We start from the raw sequence: 19,436 nt of genomic DNA, 5'->3' as shown, positions 1-19,436 counted from the left end.
AGCGCTGCTCCTGGGAGATCAGGTCAGGGGCCCAGGCGGCCCAGCCCATGTCTCCATTACAGCACTGGACTGTCTCCCCCAGACCCTGGACTTCCCCAGGCTGGAGGACCACCGAAGGAAGCTAAGTCAGAGCAGCCCCTCCCTGCTCCCCGCAGTGATATTGGTCATCACACCAGGCCTCAGAGACAGTCCAGCTCCTCGCCGCTCGGTCACTCTCAGGCCCACCCTCTGTTCCCTGGAGGCTGCTGCCCACTTCAGGCCTCCTGTGGCCCTGGGCCCATCTCCCAGCACTCAATCTGTAAGACCCAGGAAGCCCTCAGGAGTGCCCCACCCCTCTGCACCCACCCCCTCCCCAGTGGAGATCTTCAGGCTATCTCAGGGCTCAGAGCTCAGTACTGGTCCACGAAGCACATTGAGTGGAGGGGGTTTTCCACTCCAAAAGAAAGGCCTGGGCCTGGGCCCAGCCCAAGAGCCTGCCACTCTCAGCCACAAGCCAAGCAAGGCTAGAGGCGCTCAGCGTCCCTTCCTTCCTCACTGACCAGGCTCACCTTGCCCCCCTACGTATGTCCAGGCACCCCAAACGGTTTGCCAACCAGCCCTCACAGAGCACCCTGGGCCCCTTGCTGCTTGGCACCCACTAAGGGCAGGGGGTGAGGACACACCCCCAGCTGCCCTTCTTGTGCTCTCACTGGCCAGGCCTTGACAAGCAGGTTGGACCCACCCCCCAGACTGGCCTGTGAGGCATAAAGCCAGCAAGGCAGCTCATGAGTCACCGCCGCTCTGCGCCATGAAGAGAAGCAGCGCCCTCCTGCTAGCAGCTCTCACTGTGCTCTGCACCTGCGGTGAGTCTGCACTGACAGGGGCTTCCAGCACATTCGGGAGGCTGGGGCCAGAGGAGCAGGTGGGAACCTCGGAAACTAGATCTCCAGGCACTGGCCCTGCAGTGATTGATGCCCTCCTTCTCAGGCACCCCGACCCACTTCCATCACAGAACGTGGACATGGGCAACGACCCTGGTGCCCTTGCTGACCCCAGTCCCCAGGCAACCCTACCCCAACCGTAGACTGATCCCAACTGGCCCCAACCCCAGCCCAGCTTCAACCTCTGTCTCAGCCCCTGTGTCACCACCAAGCCCAATGTCACCAACTCAGCCCAACTCAGGCTGACCCTGACCCCAATCAAAGCTCCAGGTAAGCCAACCTCACAGGAAGGGGAAATTCCCACCACATCAGAGGCTTGGCTTTCCTTCCTCAGTGATTCCAGGGAGCCCAGAGTGAAAAGAGGCAGCTGAGGTTAGGGTAACGGGAGGGATCTGAGGGCAGGTGGAATTGGGGGATGTTGTGGAGGAAAATCTGGGGCAGGTGGGGTGGGTGTTGATGGGGAGGGTCTGGAGAACCACTGAGGCTGGAGGTGGGAAGTCTGGGGCTGGGGTTGGGAAGAGTCCTGTCCTGGCATCATCTCACCCCCGCAATACAGGGCTGGCCACAGGGGAAGACACCGAAGAGCTTTTCATGGACTTCCTGCAAACGCTGCTGGTGGGGTCCACGGAGGAGCTCTATGAGGGGCCCCTGAGCAGGTACAACATCAATGCAGATGCCAAGGCAGCAATGGAAGAGCTCAAGTCCTGCATAGACGGCCTACAGCCCATGCACAAGGCGGAGCTGGTCAAGCTGCTGGTATTGTGGCCGGGGTGGGGGGCACCCATTCCCTAAAGGCCTGCAACCCTGGCAGGACCCACAGCCCTATTCCTTAGGCCCTTGACTAAATGCCATAGCCCCTCATCGCGCACCCAGTATAGCAACCCCACGCCCCACCATCCCACAGACACCTTCCCCACCTCCGCCAGCAGAGGAGGACATCCCAGACCTCACCGCCCACATCAGCCTTCAGCCTCCCCCTACGTGCACATACGTGCATACGCACACGCTCACCTCTGCACACACATGCAAGCACATGAACACACCCTGCTTCCCCAGCGGCTGGGAGGGGACTGGCTGCAGTGTGCAGAGGCAGGCCTGGGCCTGTTTGCCTGATGGGGCTGTGCTCTCCAGTTACTGATCACTGGGCGTGGAGCCACCAGGCCCTTGGCCCACACGCATCTGCCTTGCAGGTGCAAGTGCTGGGCGGTCAGGACGATGCCTAGTGGACCCCAGATGTGGCTCCAAGCAGCCATGGGACCAGCTACACAAGCAGCCATGATGACAGCACCCCTACCACTTCCATATGCATGAATTTATCCTCAAGTCGTCCAATCAATAAAGCCTCCTGTAGCTCAGGCTCTGGCTCCTCTCTCTCCCCACCCTCAGGGACACTACAGACTCCCATACACAGGGTCATGTGAGTGGAGCACACATATGTAAGTAACCCCACATAGAGGGCAGACCCACCAACCAAAGTCCAGGCAGACTCCCTTGTAAGGAAGTAGACAAAGCAAGCCAGCGTGTAGGCAGACATGTAGATGCAGGGAGGCATTGGACACAAGAAGCTCTGCAGAGGCAGACGCAGGGGCAGGGGCTCAGAGCAAGGAGCGGCAGAGAGCCCCAGAGAGAGGCAGTGGCCAGGGCTGAGGGTACAGGCTGGGTGGGGGCGCTCTACGTCTGAAGGTTACCATTTTGAGACAATAAATGTGCACAATGCATACATGACATGGGTCCGGGGTTGAGAAGTTACTCAAGGAAAGAGACAAAGTCCCAGCTGGAGCCCCAGGAGGATTCTGCCGGTGAGGACGCTCAGGGTCCGCGTGGTCGGGGCGAGCAGTGTCAGAGGAAGGCCCCTCAGCAGCTCCCCATGCCAACACCTGCCCCCAAACCAGGGCAGGCCTGCCCTCTCCTGGATCCCTGGACCCTCAACAGCCTTCTTGTGCCTCAGTTTCCCCAGGCCAGTAGTCTCAACTGGGGGCAGGATTGAGCAGCTTCAGCTCTGCCCCTAACAACCTTACTCCTTGCCTCACTGTGCCGGTCCTCTGCACTCTACCCTGAACCCTGCAAAGAAGAGCAAAGAAAAGTCTTGGTCCTGAGCCAGCCATGGTGTGGGTAGAGGTCTCGCGGGCTGAGGCCATTGTCTCCATCACATAGACAGTGATCTAGAATCCACCATCCCACAGAGCCACATTCTAGAGCTCAGAGGCAGGGACACTTCCCCAATTCTTGACGCCCCCAGGGGGAGAGGGGAGGCCTTCCTCTCCATGCTCCTTTTCTGGAACACCCTGGCACCAAGGCTGGTGCGACGGGACCACCTCTGAGAAGGCTCAGTCCATAGGTCGCTCTGAGTGCTGCTCCCAGACCGAAGAGGTGAGGGCCCCTCCAGAGCGGCCCCCTCCCCACTCCAGGGCAAGTCTCATGCAAGAAGTTCCCCATCTTTGTCCACTGCTCCTTACCCAGTCACACTCAGAGTCCTCTGAGCAGGAGGAACCTGCCCAGACCCCCTCAGAGCCGCTGTGGGCAGGTCCACAAGCACTCAGAGAGCTTCGTGGGCTTGTCTGTGAGGCTCTGATGCTCCTCCTCTTGGGGGGGTGCAGCAGAGCCAACCCACTGCTCTAAGCAGAGGCTCCCAGTGACCCTCCGTCTGGGCCCCAAGTCGAGACCCCACTGCAGAGGCACAGTGCCTGCAGCTCTGCCCATCAGGCAGGCAAAGGCAGTGACGGGGGTGGAGGGCCCAGGCCTTCCAGCACTCGGTCACCCTCCCATCCACGGACAGAGCCAGTCATGGCGGAGGAGGTATGGGTGGGCACCTGGAGGCCCCATCGTCCCCGGGGGCCCATCATGGCCCTCTACAGCAGCCCTGGACCCAAGTACCTGATTCCACCCACCACGGGTAAGCCCTTGGGACTCTGGGAGGGCGGGGCAGGGGAAACAGATGCCAGGTCTGGGGTGGGCCTGGGGTGGGCCTGGGCTCCTCTCTCACTCCCAGCCCATCAACTCCTCTAGGGTCGATGGGGGGTTGGGGGGAAGCGCACGGTCTGGTTCCAGGCCGCTCAGAATCCCTGCCCCACAGGCTTTGTGAAGCACACACCCACCAAGCTGCGTGCACCAGCCTACAGCTTCCGTGGGGCTCCCATGCTCCTGGCAGAGAACTGCTCCCCAGGGCCCCGCTACAGCGTGAACCCCAAGATACTGAGGACTGGCAAGGATCTTGGCCCCGCCTACTCCATCCTGGGGCGCTACCACACAAAGACCACACTGACCCCTGGCCCTGGTGAGGGCCCCTGGCTCAGCCCCAGCCCTGCCCAAGCCTCTGCAAACCTAGGGGCATGAGTGAGTGAGGGGTGCAGCCGTCCTCACCCTCCCAACCCACCTTCTCCTCACAACAGGGCAACGTCGGGCCTGGTGGGGAGCTGGGACCCAGTGCAGCCTCTGAAACTCTGGTGCGCAACTCTGATTGAGGGCCTTCCTTGTCTGATTGAGTCACCACACCAGGCCCACATCAGACTCGCTCTCCAGGCCCCTGTCTCTCTAACTCCTGCAACCAGAGTTTTCATACCGGACACCCCTTGCAAAACCACGGTTGTCTCTCACTGGGGCCCGAGGCCCCACACCTGCCACGTTGGGGGTCCTCCTTGAGCTGACCAGCGCCAGGCTGTTTTGATCACCTGTTTTGATCTGTAGGATCGTCCTTACCCTCCAGCACCCACATTTTTCCCCCACCCCATCCCAGGCGACTACTTTCCAGAGAAATCTACCAAGCATGTGTTCGACTCGGCGCCCAGCCACTCCATTTCTGCCCGAACCAAGACCTTCCGAGTGGACAGCACCCCAGGTCCGCAGCAGCCTCGGTGGCCCATGGCTGACTGGGTTGGGGACCCTGGGTAGGGTGGGTGAGGGGGGCCACCCTGATGGCTGGTCTCCTGGAGGTGGAAAGCCCAGGGAAGAAGCCAGTGGAGAATCGGGCACAGGGTTCTGTCCAGCCTGAGACTCGACGCTGGTGCATCTGCAGGCCCTGCAGCCTACATGCTACCCATGGTGATGGGTCCCCACACCATCGGCAAGGTCTCCCAGCCCTCCTTCTCCATCAAGGGCCGCAGCAAGCTGGGCAGCTTCAGCGACGACCTGCACAAGGCAAGGGTCACCAGGCTGGGGCACAGCACTGCTTACCCCCTAGAGAGATGGCCCGTCTGGTCCCTTCCCCTAGACCCCAGGGCCTACCAGCCTGGCCCCCATCCTCCTGAAACTCTGAAGCTCTTCCTCCTCTGGGAGCCTGCCACCTATCTGGCCCCACCCTCACTGGGCTACATTCCAGAGGTGAGGAGGGGCAGACGGGGGACAGGGTGAAAGGTTAAGACTCGGGCAGGAGGCTGACAGTGTTGAGGAGTGACGAAAGCAACGTGGGCGCTGCCTGAAAGGCGAGGAGAGTCTGAGACAGCGCAGCGCGCAGGGAGAAGCTGAGCAGAAGGAGGAAAACGAGCTGTGACGTGTTTGGGGGAGGAGGGCTTGGCTCCAGAAATAACCAGCGCCAAGCCCTGAGGTGCTTGTGTGCCTGGGAGCCTGGGCTGGCATCACAGCACTGCCAACCTCACCAGCCCAGCCCATGGCCCTTGCGTCCCCAGTTGGGAAGGGGCCTCTTTCACACACACTCATGGAAAGGAAAGTCTGGGGCTGGCGCAGACTGGGGTGTCGTTGCCATGGTGAGGCTGAAGAGAGTGACGTCCACACAGAGCAGGGCCCACAGCACTGGAGCGCTGTCCCACGGTATGGCCATTGTTTGGAGACAGAAGAGGCCCCGGACACAGATACACAGTGACCTGGGGCCTGAAACCCAGTGTCTGGTGCCAGCCCCTGCCCTTGGAGGCCCCACGCTCTGGCAGGCCAAGCCTGTCTGAGCCTCTTTCACTTTGCAGACCCCAGGTCCCGCAGCCTACCGCCAGACTGATGTCCAGGTGACTAAGTTCAAGGCTCCACAGTATACCATGGCTGCCCGGGTGGAGCCTCCAGGGGACAAGACCCTAAAGCCAGGACCAGGAGCCCACAGCCCTGAGAAGGTGTGGCAAGAGCACGGCCTAGACGGGTGGGGTGGGAGCAGGTGGGGGTGACGTGGCTCAGAGGGGTGGTGCGGGGAAGGGCCTGCAAGCCTGCAAGTGTCACGGTGGCCGGGTACCCTCAGGACACGTGCGTTCCAGCAGCAGCCTTCTCCCCCGCTGGCGGGCTTGGTGTTCCCAGACCCCCAGACACAGGATGGTGAGCACTGCCAAGCGCTCACCACACCCAGGCTCTGCAGTCAAGCCTGGCGGAGTGGACTTCCTGCTGGCCACCTTGGCCCAGGGTTCCAGGGCTACAGCAAAACCACCGTCGGCAGCGCCGGCCCGTGAGGGCAGAGCCTGCGGGGTGGGGCGGCGGCGCCGGCTCCTCACCGCCGCTCCTCTCCCAGGTGACGATGACCAGGCCCTGCGCCCCTGTCGTCTCCTTTGGCATCAAACACTCTGACTACATGACGCCCCTGGTCGTGGACGTGGACTAGCCCCGGCCCCGCCCCTACTGCCGGAAGCCTCTGCACGTCGCCCCACCAACGGATTCCCCAAGCTGAGGGCTGTGGGTGCCTCCTCCTCCAGCTGGGCTGCAGCTGGCCTGGCCCTGGAGGGCAGAGCATGCTTCTTTGGACAATTGCAATCAGTTATTTTTTCTATGTGTTCCCATTTGCTAACCTTGTTTCTTGCTGTGCCCAGATATATAATAAAATCATGGATTCTACTAGCAATGGTCTCTCTTGGGGGAGGATCCAGCTTTTCCAGAAAGAGGCCCCCATAGTCGATCACACCATCCCATGTTAGGTTCCAGGGCCTGGGATCTGAGCTGAGAGAAGGGCTCATTCTGCCTCCATCCCTGCCCTCCACGTTCTGTTGTATCCTCCAGACGGTCCCTCCAGATGGTTTCTCCCTGTGAGACTGACTCTTCGCTGCTGCGATATGGAGTCTGTGCCCCTCCCCTGGATTCTAGAATAGAGCCTGTGACCATCCTGAATAATCATGCTGTTACTTGACTTCTGAAGCCAGGCCACTCAACATACAAAGGGTTTCTGCCTGGACACCCCCCTTCTCTTTGCTCATCCTCCCATCAGCCACCACGTTGTGCGTGAGCTCAGCACACAGCAAGGCAGTGAAGCCAGGTGGGCCCTCAGCTCCCATTCTGCAACCACCTGCAGACGTGTGTTGAGCTTTCAGGGGTGGTAGTGCCAGCCTTGTCTCCAAAAGGCTGTAACTAACATCCTAAAGCAGAGAGAACCGTCTGTCTCAAACACAAGCAGTCCCCATGAGACATAACCCCACTGCGACTACACCTGCAGGTGGTCTGTTACACAGCACACAGGAAGCACAGGAGGTGTGGACAGGGTGTGGACAGGGAAGGGCTGTCCGAGCGGGGATGAAGAGGGGTGTTTCAGGGGGGTACCCTGGAGTCCAAGGCCGGCACACCCCAGCCCTGCTGCACCTGTGCCTGCAGCTGTACAAAGCACATGACAACTGCTGACCTCACCGAGCTGTGACCATGGCAGGCTACTCGTTCTAAGTACTCACATACATTCCCTTAATCCTGAAGCAGCAATGCTATCATCTTTCCATCTGAGTCACAGAAACCTGGGCAAAGAAAGGTCCAGGAGCAGGAATTCTCAAGCCCACATCTGCCTGCCCAGGGGGATGAGTGAGGAGCAGAGCAGGGCCCAGAAAAAGAGCAGCGGAGTAAAGACCACCAGTGCCTGTGGCCAGTTTGTAGACCAGGGTGATTTCCAGACAAAACTTTCTGAAGCTCCCAACGAAATGAAAACACCAAAGGCCATGTTTACTTTGATACTGTTTATTTCAAGTTTTTATTGCTAAATGCCTTGTCTTTGACTTAAAGGACAGAGCCTGGCTGTTTGTCCACACCTGACACTGAAGGTCCTCAAGTCCTTCTGTTTTATGGTCTCAGCAATCAGTGTCAGCAACCCCCACTTATCCACAGTATTAGGTGCTCAGTGTACAGGGCTGAGGAGGAGGAGGGTGAAGGCCCCACAGGAAACCCTGCTGACACAGCACAGCAGAGCTCCATGCCCGCTTCAGGAATGCATCTAACACAGAGAAACAAATACCCAGACCCCAAATAGCTGGAAAGGCTACCAAGAGTCATAGAGATGGAGAAGCAGGGAGGCACAGATGGCAGCCTGAGCGGAAACACACAGCAGAGACGGCCAAGTCCTCCTCATAGAAGGGACTTCACTGACAGTTCAGTTGGTAAAGAATCCGCCTGCAGTGCAGAAGACCTGGGTTCGTTCCCTGGGATGGGAAGATTCCCTGGAGAAGGGAAAAGCTACCCACTCCAGTATTCTTATTTGGATAATTCCATGAACTACAGTCCATGAGGTGACCAACAGTCAGACACGACTGAGCAACTTTCACTTTCCTCAGAAAAGACCACCCTGAAACACGAACTCCAAATTCCTGGTCTGCTTTGGAGCAGGGCAGCGGGGCAGGGCTGCCCTGGCTGAGCCACTTTCTCAGGAAACAAGGCTAGCAGGCCGAGAAAAGGCAGGGGCCACGGAGTTCAGGTCTGTGGGTATCTGCTGTGCCTGCAGTGATCAGATGGAGACACTATATGGGTACAGCTCTGAGCCTGGTGACCAGTGGACAAGTCCCTATGACTAGGTTCACTGTGAGATGGGCAGAGGATGAAGTCAAAGCCGTGGCACACAGAAGAATGGGGAACAAGGCATGACCACAGGGGCCTGTGGAGGAATGTCAAGGAGGACAGAGAAACACCCAGGCCCCAGGGACACTGAGGCAAGTGAGCCAACCTTACTATGTGAGAAGCACACACTGGAGGGATGGTGACAGAAGGCCAAGGGCCCAGCCAAGTGCAGTGGAGAGAAAAGGGCTCCGTGGCAAGGGTCTGAGGAGAGGCCAGGCCTGCTGGGCACGGAGCAAAGGAGAGGAGGAGGAGCAGCAGGAGTGGCAGGGCCAGAAGGCGAGGTCCGCCTGGCCAGAGAAGAGCGCGAGGTGGCGAGAGGAGCCGATACACCACCCGTGGCACGAGCGTGCGGGCAGCTGGACAGTGCGCCACCAGTCCTCCGAGTAAGGAGCGTAACCAAGAGATGGGAACGGGAACCGGGAAAGACAGAGCCAGTGACTTGTTTCTTACGAGGGTTTTTAGGGGAAGACAAGGAGACTGGGGACTCACAGTCAGGTACAAAGCAGCCACTGGTTTGGCTGGGCCTGTTAGTTCAGTTCATAGGAGCAGGGGACTGACCAAGTGGACACTGAGGGCCCAGGGCGGGGTGGGCAGACATTGCAGGGCTAGGGTTAGCTTAGTGTAAACCGCCCACAAACCCTCAAAAAGTGACCTATAGGGCCTAAGAAAAGGCATTATCCAGAAACCTCCTGCCTACACCAATAAAAGCCCCGCCTCACACCTTGCCTGACTCTTAAATGTCAGATGGACCTGTCTCTAGAGATCTAGTCTCCTGGCAACAGATCTCTGATGCTGGGTAGATCCTGAATCCCATGAAAACATTAGTTTCTGCTCCTGGATACATAGCTGGGAAATTGCCAGGATCTGGACCCCAAGTCTTCAGCCAAGGCTGCAGTTCCTTCCTCCATCCACATCCCCCTGCCCATCCCTGAGGGTCTGGTTTCAGTCGTGGGATTGGAGGGCAGGAAGAGGCCACTCAGCAGCACCTTTGAATCTCTCTGGCTCATGGATGACCAGCAGCCCTGGCCAGAGAAACTGCAATATCCGGGCTGAGGACACTCAGTTGGAGGTGACAACAATGATTTGAGCTTCACAGCCACACCCCCTTCCTGTGTCAGCTCCAGGCAACTCAAACATCAGACACAGCCTCATCCAGACCAAGACAGCGTAGAGGAGCCTTGAGACGTTCAGAACCTTGAGGGCCGAGGGAAGGACTGCTGCTCACAGGTGGCCGTGTCCAGGATTCCCAGATGCTCTGCTTGGACCCAACACAGCTGGGGCTTCTAGAGCCCAAGGTGGCGAGGGAGCCGGGCCTTGGCTACCCCATAGGGATAGGGCCCTTGCACACACAGAACCAGTTAACATGAGCTCACTGGGTTAGAGGCTCCCAACCACGCAGGAAGAAGATTCCTAAGCCATGATCATCATTTCAAAGGAGTATTTTGCAAACAAGTTCTCTGGAGCCCAAAACACCAGACAGAGGAAGATCCTGGTTGCCCCAGGCACCCACAGAAGCCAGCTCCCACTGGCTCACGTCCTTGCCCTCGACAGGAGGTAGGAGAGGATGAAGAAGGCCACAATCAGGCCCACAGCCACACCACAAAGCAGCTTCCGGTTGTCTCGCCCAGATCGTGCCATTGTGGAAAACCGCTTCACACTCCCCGTGAGTAGGCCCGTCATACTTGTGAAATCTGAGTCCTGGGGGAGAAATTCCAACACTGTCACGAAGGCCAGCGACTCCGCAGCGAACACACACAGATGGGGCTGCAAAGCAGGTGGTGGGGCGCTGAGCTGACCGCGACACTTGCAAACCGCAGGCCCTTACCATGCCATCCAGGTACCGGTTCTGGTCCTCCGCATCCCTATCAATGTCCAGAGCCAGCTGGTCAGGACACAGAGGGGACAGGGTCAGCCCAGGACAAACACAGTGACCAGCACCTGACCCCCAACAAGACCAGCAGGGATCAGGAGATCCAAATGCCACCTGGGCCGCACACAGATAAGTGTGCCACGATGGGACAAGGAGAACGGAACTACCTGAAACCCATCCAGGTCTTTACCGCCCTCCGATCCCCCCTCCAGGGTGCCAGGTGGAGGCAAAAGGAGAGGACCACCACTGACCGATTTGAGCCTGGTGACCTTGGAGGCCAAGCTGTCAGCCATCCGCTTGTTTTCTCGGTCTAGAATCTCCTCCACAGCACCAGGGCTCTGAGCTGCGAGGAGAGAGAGAAGCTGAAAGCATGACTCCGCCCGTGAACATCCCCGTGACCCCGTACCTCAGCCTTTGTGGCCTCGGACTCCAACCCCACCTGGCCCAGTCAGGTGTCTAAGGGAACCGGGCCTTTGTGCGACTGTTGAGCAGGTCCTACACTGGCCCAGGATCCAACACTTCACACGTGAGACAGACTGTACAAACAGCAGTGTGTGCCAGCACAGGCCCTGGGCACGTGGCCAGGCCGGGATGGTGGGCGCGCACCTCCCAAGGGCTCCGTTCAACCAGTGCTCTCAGACATTCTGTGACAGAACCTGTACCATCCCGCCGCAGATGTCACTAGCAAGGTACACAGAACCTGTTCTCAAAATAAGCCCCAACGAGCTCCGGTAAAGACTTTGGAAAGACTAACAGGGCTTGAGACTGATCCCACACAGGGTCTTGTGTGTCACCCAGAGCCTGGTACCTGCTGAAACCTGGCCCGTGACAGGCGCTGGGCCTGGTGATTCAGAATTACCATCCTATAAGGCTGGTGAGAACTATTTATCACAAAGTTCGGAATGCATATCTGCCTCGGGCCAGATGCTTCAAGGAGACTCATCAAAAACGGGCACAGTCTAGGAACCATGGATATTTGCAAACCCCAAAATAAGAGGTGTACAAGTCCTACCAACCGATTGTACCATTAATTCCTTAAAAGTCACAACAGCCCAGCGAAACAAGAATCAGCATCCCACTTCGCAGGTGAAAAGAGAGACTCCCAGAGGGCAAGTGGGGTACTAGGCATGCTTGGGCCCTCCTATCACGCGCAGCTCTCACTCCGAGGGGACCTAGCCTCCGGGACCCGTCGACCAGGAGACCCGGCCGAGGTCCTGTGCAGAGTCATCTCCCAGGGACGGAACGGGTGGGGACTGCGGGCATCCGGACCCCGCATTTTCACGCAGCAGTTGGGCAGGAGCGCCCACAAGGACCCAGCGACTCATCCACAGCGCGGCGGGCTGCACCCTGGCCGCCCTTCCCAAACTACGCCCGCCCGCAGGGTCTTCCCAACAACGCCACCTAGTGGCGCGGAGAAAGGCGAAGGCAGTTCCTAAGGGCAGCGGAGTCGGCCCCGGCGAGCCCTGTAGCCATCCGCCTCCGCCGTTCCGCGCTCACCCCGAGCCCAGTCCGCCATCGCGTCCAGCTCCGACCCCGGGGTCTGTCACCGCTCGATTACAGCCTCCTCGGACGTGGCGCAGTCGCCGGAAGGGGCTCCCGGCCCCACCCCTTCCGCCTCAGGCCCCCCACTTCCGGCCGAGATCTGGCCGACGGACTCGGCGGTGGGAACCAGAAGGATCTGACGTTTCTTCCGTCGTTTGACTTGGGGATGGGGCTGGCGTTTACTCTCGGGACTTCCGGATGATTTGTGTTTTTAGAGGCAACTATGGTGCCGACAGACACTCCAGCAGCCATTCCCGCCTAAGGCGGTATCCGGGTCCTAACCGGGAAGAGCACACGGGCCTTTCCCTGGCCAAAGAGGCTCCTCGCCGCGACCCAGCGGGGGTTGAGGCCTGGAGCGAACTCGGTGGGAAGCCCGGTTCCAGTTACTGCCGGCAGGACAAACTGGAGATCAGTGCCTAGAAAGTGCCTGGAACGAGCGAGCGGTGCAGAAGTCGCAGGAGTGAAGCCCTCCGAAGAAAACAAGAAACCAAGAAGAGGGGTGGGAGCGTGAGGGAAGTGGGTAAGGTAGGAGCCAGTGCTTTTTGGCCTTGCACGCGGTGCTGACAAGGGGCGTGACAAAGTAGATGCTTAACAAAGCCTTCTTGCCCGGTGGATGGATTATATTTATAAGTTACCCACCCATCGTAATGGAGCAATTGCTGTGTCATTTACTCGACAATCCACTGAAATGGGAACTTTTATCATCTCCGCTTTTCAAAAGGAACAGTCCAAGCAGACCAGCAGGTGTGCCGGCTCACACAGCAGTGAAGTCACCGCACACAATCAGACGGTCTTCATCCTGACCTCCCTCCCCAGTCTCTCTTTTCTCTCAGCCCCAACAATGATGTTTCTCTCTCCCACCACGGCCATTCCCACCCTTGCACTGGCCACTCCTGCCTTGCAAAACCTTCCTTCAGAGCCTTTCCTGGCTCACTCCTTGGGCTCCGGTCTCAGCAAAAACTGGCACTTCTTCAGATCTCCTTGCAGCCCATCAAGCCCCTTTTCTTATTCAATCACAGCACTATAGCTGCCTAACGTTGTCCTGTTTGCCCGTTTTGGTCTTCACGTCTGGCACATAAGCGCCAAGAAGGCAGGGACCTGTGGGTTCTATTCACCCGCATCCCGGCTCCTCGCATGCAGTAGGCACTCAAACATCTGTTTAGAAACCAAGTGGTCCGGAGGTTGTAAAGTCCTTCCCCCCTCGACTTTTCCCTGGACATTTCACTCGTTCTGTGCATCAAGAGGGGTGTTGGTGTGCATGTGATGGAGAGGTGCGCGGCTGAGGCCCTCTCCGGTCAGGAATCCTAGCCCAAGGAGTGAGGCTCACCGCTCGGTTCAGGGCGATTCCGGCCCATAGGTCGGACGATCACCGACCCGGAGCTTAAGGCCAAAGCTGACTCGGCAGCAAAGCCTTCAAGTTCTATCCAGCTGTTCCAGGCCTCGCCCCTTTAAGGCGCCACACACCCCATAGAGCACGGCGCCCGCAGGTTCCGGGTTTCCCCCACGCACACCCAGGCCACACCCTGTGGCGCCGCGCACGCCCCGTCCCGGCCTCCCACGCGCGCAGCCCAGGCCCCGCCCCTTTAAGGCGCCGCGCAGCCCAGAGAGCTCGGTGCCCGCCCCGTCCCGGCTTCCCCTGCGCGCAGTCCAGGCCCCGCCCCGCGGCGCCGCGCACGCCCCGTCCAGACCTCCCCCGCGCGCCGAGCCTGGGCGGGGCGGGCAGACGCTGGCCCGGAATCGCGAAACCGGGATCCTCTGGCTTCCCTGGCATCGGGTCCTGGCGGTGCCATGGAGCCCCGGGCAGTTGCAGATGCCTTGGAGACGGGGGAGGAGGACGTAGTTATGGAAGCTTTGCGCGCGTACAACCGGGAGGTGAGCGGGAGTTGTAGATTTGGGACGTGCAGAGAGGAGGTGGGGCCGGGTGGGGCCCGCGCGCGTGGCCGTCAGGAGGGGCGGCAAGAGTGGTGAGCGTGGCAAGGGGCTGAGGGTGGAAGGGAGAGCGATGGGGAGGAGCACCGACTCTCTGAGGAGTTGCTAGGGTGCTGATGTGTGGGGCTGGGGCGCCATTTGTTCATAGAGGTGCCTTTGGCCTCAGGCCCTCATCCGCGGAACCCGGGTTCTGCCGCGGTAGGCCTGTGCCTTCTGAGCCTCTGGGTTTCTTTGCAGAACTCCCAGAGTTTCACGTTTGATGATGCGCAACAGGAGGATAGGAAGGTGGGTGCTCACCGGAGGTAGAGGGGCATGATTGGGTGGCCCAGGTAGAAGGACCTGGTGGAACGGCTCTTCTCCCTGCCCACAGAGACTGGCGAAGCTGCTTGTCTCGGTCCTGGAGCAGGGCCTGCCACCCTCCCGCCGCGTCATCTGGCTGCAGAGCATCCGCATCTTGTCCAGGGACCGCAGCTGCCTGGACTCCTTCACCAGTCGCCGGAGCCTGCAGGCTCTTGCCTGCTATGCTGGCATCTCCGCCTCCCAGGGGTCGGTCCCTGAGCCGCTGAACATGGATGTTGTACTTGAGTCCCTTAAGTGCCTGTGCAACCTCGTGCTAAGCAGCCCCGTGGCACAGGCGCTGGCGGCAGAGGCGGGGCTAGTGGTGAGGCTTGCAGAGCGTGTAGGACTGTGCCGCCAGAGCAGCTTCCCACACGACGTCCAGTTCTTTGACTTGCGTCTTCTCTTCTTGCTAACTGCACTCCGCACCGACGTGCGCCAGCAGCTGTTTCAGGAGCTGCAGGGAGTGCGCCTGCTGACCAGGGCGCTGGAGCTGACGTTGGGAATGACTGAGGGCGAGAGGCACCCTGAGCTCCTGCCTCCCCAGGAGACTGAGCGAGCCATGGAGATCCTCAAAGTGCTCTTCAACATCACCTTCGACTCCATCAAGAGGGAGGTGGATGAGGTGAGGGCTGACCTCAACCTGTGGGTGGAGTTTAACAACTTGGACATTTCTTGCACATGCTTCTTTGCTGGGTTCCTTCAAATTTCTGGATTAGGTGTGCTTAGTTAGCCAGTCGAGAGAAGCAGGGCACACCTATCTTGGACGGGTCTCACGGAAGTTTTCTGAGGGAGTTGGAGAGCATAACTGGCTCTTGAAGCCTGGCTGGACGGCTGTGTGGTGTCCGGGGGAGGCTCTGAGATTCTTCACGGTGAGACTGAGTGTGGGGCTAAAGCACAGAGCAGCTGTGTCCCAAGGGGATCCATTGATATTCTTAACCAAGAGAGTTCTCTTGAGGTCTCCTGGGAGAGGACAAGCAGCAGGGTGTACAGTAGAGATGCAGAGGTAATGCATGTGGTCTTCAGGGGCATCCAGAAGGCAGACTCTAGTTGGCAGCAGTGGGGGCCAGTGGGGCTCTCTCTCACAGGAACTCCTGTCTGTCTGGTCAGGAAGACGCTGCCCTGTACCGGCACCTGGGCACCCTGCTGCGGCACTGCGTGATGCTTGCTGCTGCTGGAGACCGCACAGAGGAGCTCCACGGGTGAGGGGTGCCTGCCATGCGGGGTGGCGGGAGGAGTGGCGGTGGTCTGCTCACAGGTCTCTGTGCTGGTTCCCAGCCTTAGAGAGTTTTCATCCTTCTGGGTGGGACCAGACAAAAGTGTGTTTCTGGGGCGCTCCAGCACTTAACGGTCTAGGATCAGAGGTGTGAGTCCAAGGCAGGAAGGTGCCAGGGGGCCTTGGGTAGGGGCAGCAGGCACTGTGGTATCGATAGGGTAGTATGTTTCTTCACTTTCGTTCCTGGTGGCCTGTGCCTAGGCTGGTTCTCAGTTTGAGCTGTGTTGCCTCAACCTAGGTATGTGGTAGGCTGGGCATCTGCAGGAAGTAGTACCCTTGGCTCTGGTGCCTGGTTCTCCTGCTTGGGCCCCCAGACACTGGTTCATGGCATTTATGTCCCTGGCAGCTGGCAGCAGGGAGTTGTATTTACCAAGTGCCCCTTTCATCTGCCCCCAGCCACGCAGTGAACCTCCTGGGGAACTTGCCTGTCAAGTGTCTGGATGTTCTTCTCACGCTGGAGCCACACGAAGGTTCCTTGGAGTTCCTAGGAGTGAACATGGATGTGATTCGTGTCCTCCTCAGCTTCATGGAGAAGCGTCTCCATCAGGTGGGCAGGGAGACTACTGTGGCTTTGGCCCAGGCTTTCCTGGCTGCTGTGGTCACTGAGTTTTTGCCGTCCACACTGGTGAGGGGAGATCAGCTCCCCAGTGTGATTCAGGCAGTGCCTCCAACTTCATGGTCAAGCCAACCCTTCCTTCCTGAGAAGCATGTGGAAACAACTTTTCAGAATCTGGCAAAGTACTCATTTTTCAGATCTCTTTGTGCATCCTCTTGAGGGGTCCTGAGAAGCTCCCCACCCCTTCCCCCTTGAAGCGCCACCACACTCCCCGTCCTTCTCTGCGACCCTAGACACAGAATGTCACTGTGCATGAGCAGCCCTCGAGATGAGCGTTAGCTGTGCCTTGGCTTCCCTCAGAGGACCCACGGGACCTTAAGAGCCAGCGGCTCCCTGATCCCTGCAGCTGCACCGCGGGACGCTGGCTGGCCGGCGCTCTGACCAGCCTCTCTGGGAGTCTGCAGGCGTCGTGCGGGCTCGAGTGTGGCAGACTCAAGACTCAGTGCTCTGTGGGCTGTCCTGTGTGCTGGTGGTTAACGACTTTAAACACGCTGTTTCCACCCCCTCTCGTTTAAAGGTGGGGAAAGTAGTTAAATGATTTGCCCCGACGTACGAATGCCTTCTGAGTTAGGATCTGTGCCTGTTCTTTTTGAAGCTCATACAGACACCCACGGCTCGCTCCTGGTCCCTCAGCTGGGCCACTTCCCGAGTGCCTCCCACCAGGATCATCTGGGGCAGGTGCCTGGCCCCCTGGTCTTGAGTAAGGGGGGCCCAGTCCAGTGACCGAGGCCCCTCTGCAGACACACAGGCTGAAGGAGAGCGTGGCCCCCGTGCTGAGCGTGCTGACGGAGTGTGCCCGCATGCACCGCCCCGCCAGGAAGTTCCTGAAGGCCCAGGTATGGGGCAGACGGGCTGTGGCCGGGCCCTGGTTGGAGACCCTGGTCCTTCCAGGCCCAGGCTCAGAGACAGCTACCTCCTCAGGTGCTGCCCCCACTGCGGGACGTGAGGACCCGGCCTGAGGTGGGGGAGCTGTTGCGGAACAAACTAGTTCGCCTCATGACTCACCTGGACACTGACGTGAAGAGGGTGGCAGCCGAGTTCCTGTTTGTCCTGTGCTCTGAGAGCGGTGAGTTGGGGGCCTGCCCCCGCCTGCCCCTCCCCAGTCACACTTTCACACTGACTTCTGCCCTGCCCTTCAGTGCCCCGGTTCATCAAGTACACGGGCTATGGAAATGCCGCTGGCCTCCTGGCTGCTAGGGGCCTCATGGCAGGGGGCCGGCCTGAGGGCCAGTACTCGGAGGACGAGGACACAGACACGGACGAGTACAAGGAAGCCAAGGCCAGGTATATGTTGAGACTCTTACTCAATGCCCCCATCCCTGTTCCCGCACCCATTTGAACCTGCAGGGTAGATGGGATAAGGGTGACCGATGGGTAAACCCTTGCAGAATCAGGCCTCTGTTTTTAAGGGCATATTCTAACACCAGGGTGTTCCATTGAGAACACGGTGAAGGGGTCTGACCAATGTGGGGGACCAGGTAGCAGGAGCTGGTGACCTGCTGTTCCTGGAGGAAGGTCCTTCTGCAGTTGCCTTGCCTTCCTGGCACCATTCCAGGCCCAGGCAGGAAGATGGGAACTCCACCCACCCCACGCAGCCCTCCAGCCCTGGAATCACTAATGCGTTCCCCACACCTCTCTCTCGGGAAACAGCATAAACCCAGTGACTGGAAGGGTAGAGGAAAAGCCTCCCAACCCCATGGAAGGCATGACAGAGGAGCAGAAGGAGCACGAGGCCATGAAGCTGGTGAACATGTTCGACAAGCTTTCCAGGTGCGTGGCATGGCAAGGAGGGCTGGGGCTGGGGCAGAGGAGGGCGCCCCGTGCCCCGTCGTGCGAGCCGAGGAGGTGGGCTTGGAGTGGGGTTTAGGTTCTGGCAAGACTGCGTTACTAATGTTGGAAATCCTCTGTCTTGGAGAAAGTTCTCTAAAAAAAGGCTAGGGCTGAGGTAAGTATTATGTCCATTTTTCAACTGATGAAAACTGAGGCCCAGAGACAGTAAGAGACTGCCCAAGTCTCAGAGTTGAGGTAGCCGTGAGGATTTGGGCCTGACCGAGACAGCTCCCCTCCAGGTTTCCCCAGGCCACAGGAGCAGCTTGGGGAAGCAGCAGGTCACAGTGGGGGAACCTCTGCTCCACCTCCAGGCCCCCTTTCCCATCCCCACCACGCCTTCTTCCCACAGGCACAGGGTCATCCAGCCCATGGGGATGAGTCCCCGGGGTCAGCTCACATCCCTGCAGGACGCCATGTGTGAGACCATGGAGGGGCAGCTCTCCTCGGACCCTGACTCGGACCCTGACTGAGAATGGCCGCTCTTCTGCTCCCCTTCAGAACCGGTGCTGCTTCCAGAGGTGTCCTTGGGGCCAGGACGTGGGGAAGCTACGCCCCTCCCTCCAGCTTGGAGGTCCCTTTCTCTTTACTTCCAAAGTTCTATTCATGATTTGCCTTTGGTCCGTTTTCTTCTCTGTAGGACTGTGAGGCTCCTGTCCTGCTAGAACTCTGGGAACCCGGTCTTTGTTCCTGTAAATGAAGTGGTTTCTTTTGTGTGTGCCTGAGGGCAGGGCTTAACTGAAGGCAAAAGTGTACATGCATTTGGGAGGGTGGGACTGAGCATGGGAACAGGCATGAGCACAGTCAGCATGCTGGCCCAGAGCTGGTGTTGAGCAGGTACCGCATTTCACAGGGCAAAGAACCTGCTGGAACTTGATATGCTAATGCCAGAAACACACTTCTGATCTGCTGTTTTTGTCCCCACTGAGAGCAGAGCTGTTAGCCTCTTGTAAAAGCTGTTAGCCTTTTTGTTCCTGGCTCAGTGCCCAAGTATCAGTGGCTCTGAGAATCTCAATCCTTCCTGCTGGCTTAGATCATTAAATATATGAAGGAAAATGTCTCTCCTGAAACCATAAGTCTAGATTTCTGTTGTGCACCACAGAGCTTCATGAAAACATCTTTTTGAAATAGTTCCAGGCAAGAGTGTGTGCGCGCGCATGCGTGTGTGTGAATCTATGTGCAGAATATCAAGTAAAGGCACGTTAAGTAGAAGTAGAATTATGTCTTTCTTAAAATCCAGCACTTTTCCTGGATGACCACTCATGTATTAGGCCACCAGGTCTCCTGAGCAGTTTGTCAGTGAAATCTGCTCCAGGGGGCTCTAGCCCAGGGATCCAATGGGGAGATAAGACTCCAAGAAGGACGGAACACTGAGGGGCAGGAGCTGGGCCT

At 58.7% G+C, this 19,436-nt stretch overlaps 4 protein-coding genes across 6 annotated transcripts; 3 read left to right on the top strand and 1 right to left on the bottom strand.

Moving 5' to 3' along the window:
- The first annotated feature begins 747 nt into the window (after positions 1 to 747).
- SCGB1C1 (secretoglobin family 1C member 1) lies at positions 748 to 2,275 on the top strand. The gene is made up of 3 exons (XM_070782530.1): positions 748 to 842; positions 1,477 to 1,676; positions 2,111 to 2,275. Exons 1-3 carry the CDS (start codon positions 788 to 790, stop codon positions 2,141 to 2,143), a joined length of 288 nt encoding a protein of 95 aa, XP_070638631.1. The 5' UTR covers positions 748 to 787; the 3' UTR covers positions 2,144 to 2,275.
- An 832-nt stretch (positions 2,276 to 3,107) lies between these two features.
- On the top strand, positions 3,108 to 6,704 carry CIMAP1A (ciliary microtubule associated protein 1A). 2 transcript variants are annotated; one of them, XM_070782527.1, is made up of 7 exons: positions 3,109 to 3,290; positions 3,697 to 3,813; positions 3,994 to 4,194; positions 4,654 to 4,755; positions 4,933 to 5,054; positions 5,834 to 5,974; positions 6,361 to 6,702. In XM_070782527.1, exons 2-7 carry the CDS (start codon positions 3,705 to 3,707, stop codon positions 6,448 to 6,450), a joined length of 765 nt encoding a protein of 254 aa, XP_070638628.1. In that variant the 5' UTR covers positions 3,109 to 3,290; positions 3,697 to 3,704; the 3' UTR covers positions 6,451 to 6,702. The 2 variants fall into 2 exon arrangements, with proteins under 2 accessions (XP_070638629.1, XP_070638628.1); XM_070782528.1 differs by lacking the exon at positions 3,994 to 4,194 and having other exon boundaries at positions 3,108 to 3,813; positions 6,361 to 6,704.
- A 1,058-nt stretch (positions 6,705 to 7,762) lies between these two features.
- Positions 7,763 to 13,545, bottom strand: BET1L (Bet1 golgi vesicular membrane trafficking protein like). The gene is made up of 4 exons (XM_070782529.1): positions 12,016 to 13,545; positions 10,770 to 10,861; positions 10,474 to 10,530; positions 7,763 to 10,346 (listed from the first exon to the last, which is right to left on the bottom strand). The coding sequence occupies exons 1-4, from the start codon at positions 12,032 to 12,034 to the stop codon at positions 10,179 to 10,181; spliced, it is 336 nt and encodes a 111-aa protein (XP_070638630.1). The 5' UTR covers positions 12,035 to 13,545; the 3' UTR covers positions 7,763 to 10,178.
- A 177-nt stretch (positions 13,546 to 13,722) lies between these two features.
- On the top strand, positions 13,723 to 19,256 carry RIC8A (RIC8 guanine nucleotide exchange factor A). 2 transcript variants are annotated; one of them, XM_070782519.1, is made up of 10 exons: positions 13,729 to 13,932; positions 14,227 to 14,274; positions 14,360 to 14,950; positions 15,436 to 15,527; positions 15,998 to 16,148; positions 16,958 to 17,053; positions 17,139 to 17,283; positions 17,357 to 17,501; positions 17,868 to 17,987; positions 18,397 to 19,256. In XM_070782519.1, exons 1-10 carry the CDS (start codon positions 13,849 to 13,851, stop codon positions 18,515 to 18,517), a joined length of 1,593 nt encoding a protein of 530 aa, XP_070638620.1. In that variant the 5' UTR covers positions 13,729 to 13,848; the 3' UTR covers positions 18,518 to 19,256. The 2 variants fall into 2 exon arrangements, with proteins under 2 accessions (XP_070638619.1, XP_070638620.1); XM_070782518.1 differs by lacking the exon at positions 14,227 to 14,274 and having other exon boundaries at positions 13,723 to 13,932.
- The last annotated feature ends 180 nt before the right edge of the window (positions 19,257 to 19,436 follow it).

The sequence above is a fragment of the Bos indicus genome, chromosome 29 (assembly GCF_029378745.1).
Source record: "Bos indicus isolate NIAB-ARS_2022 breed Sahiwal x Tharparkar chromosome 29, NIAB-ARS_B.indTharparkar_mat_pri_1.0, whole genome shotgun sequence".
NCBI classification, from domain to species: Eukaryota; Metazoa; Chordata; class Mammalia; order Artiodactyla; family Bovidae; genus Bos; species Bos indicus.
This window is presented reverse-complemented; position numbering and strand designations above follow the sequence as displayed.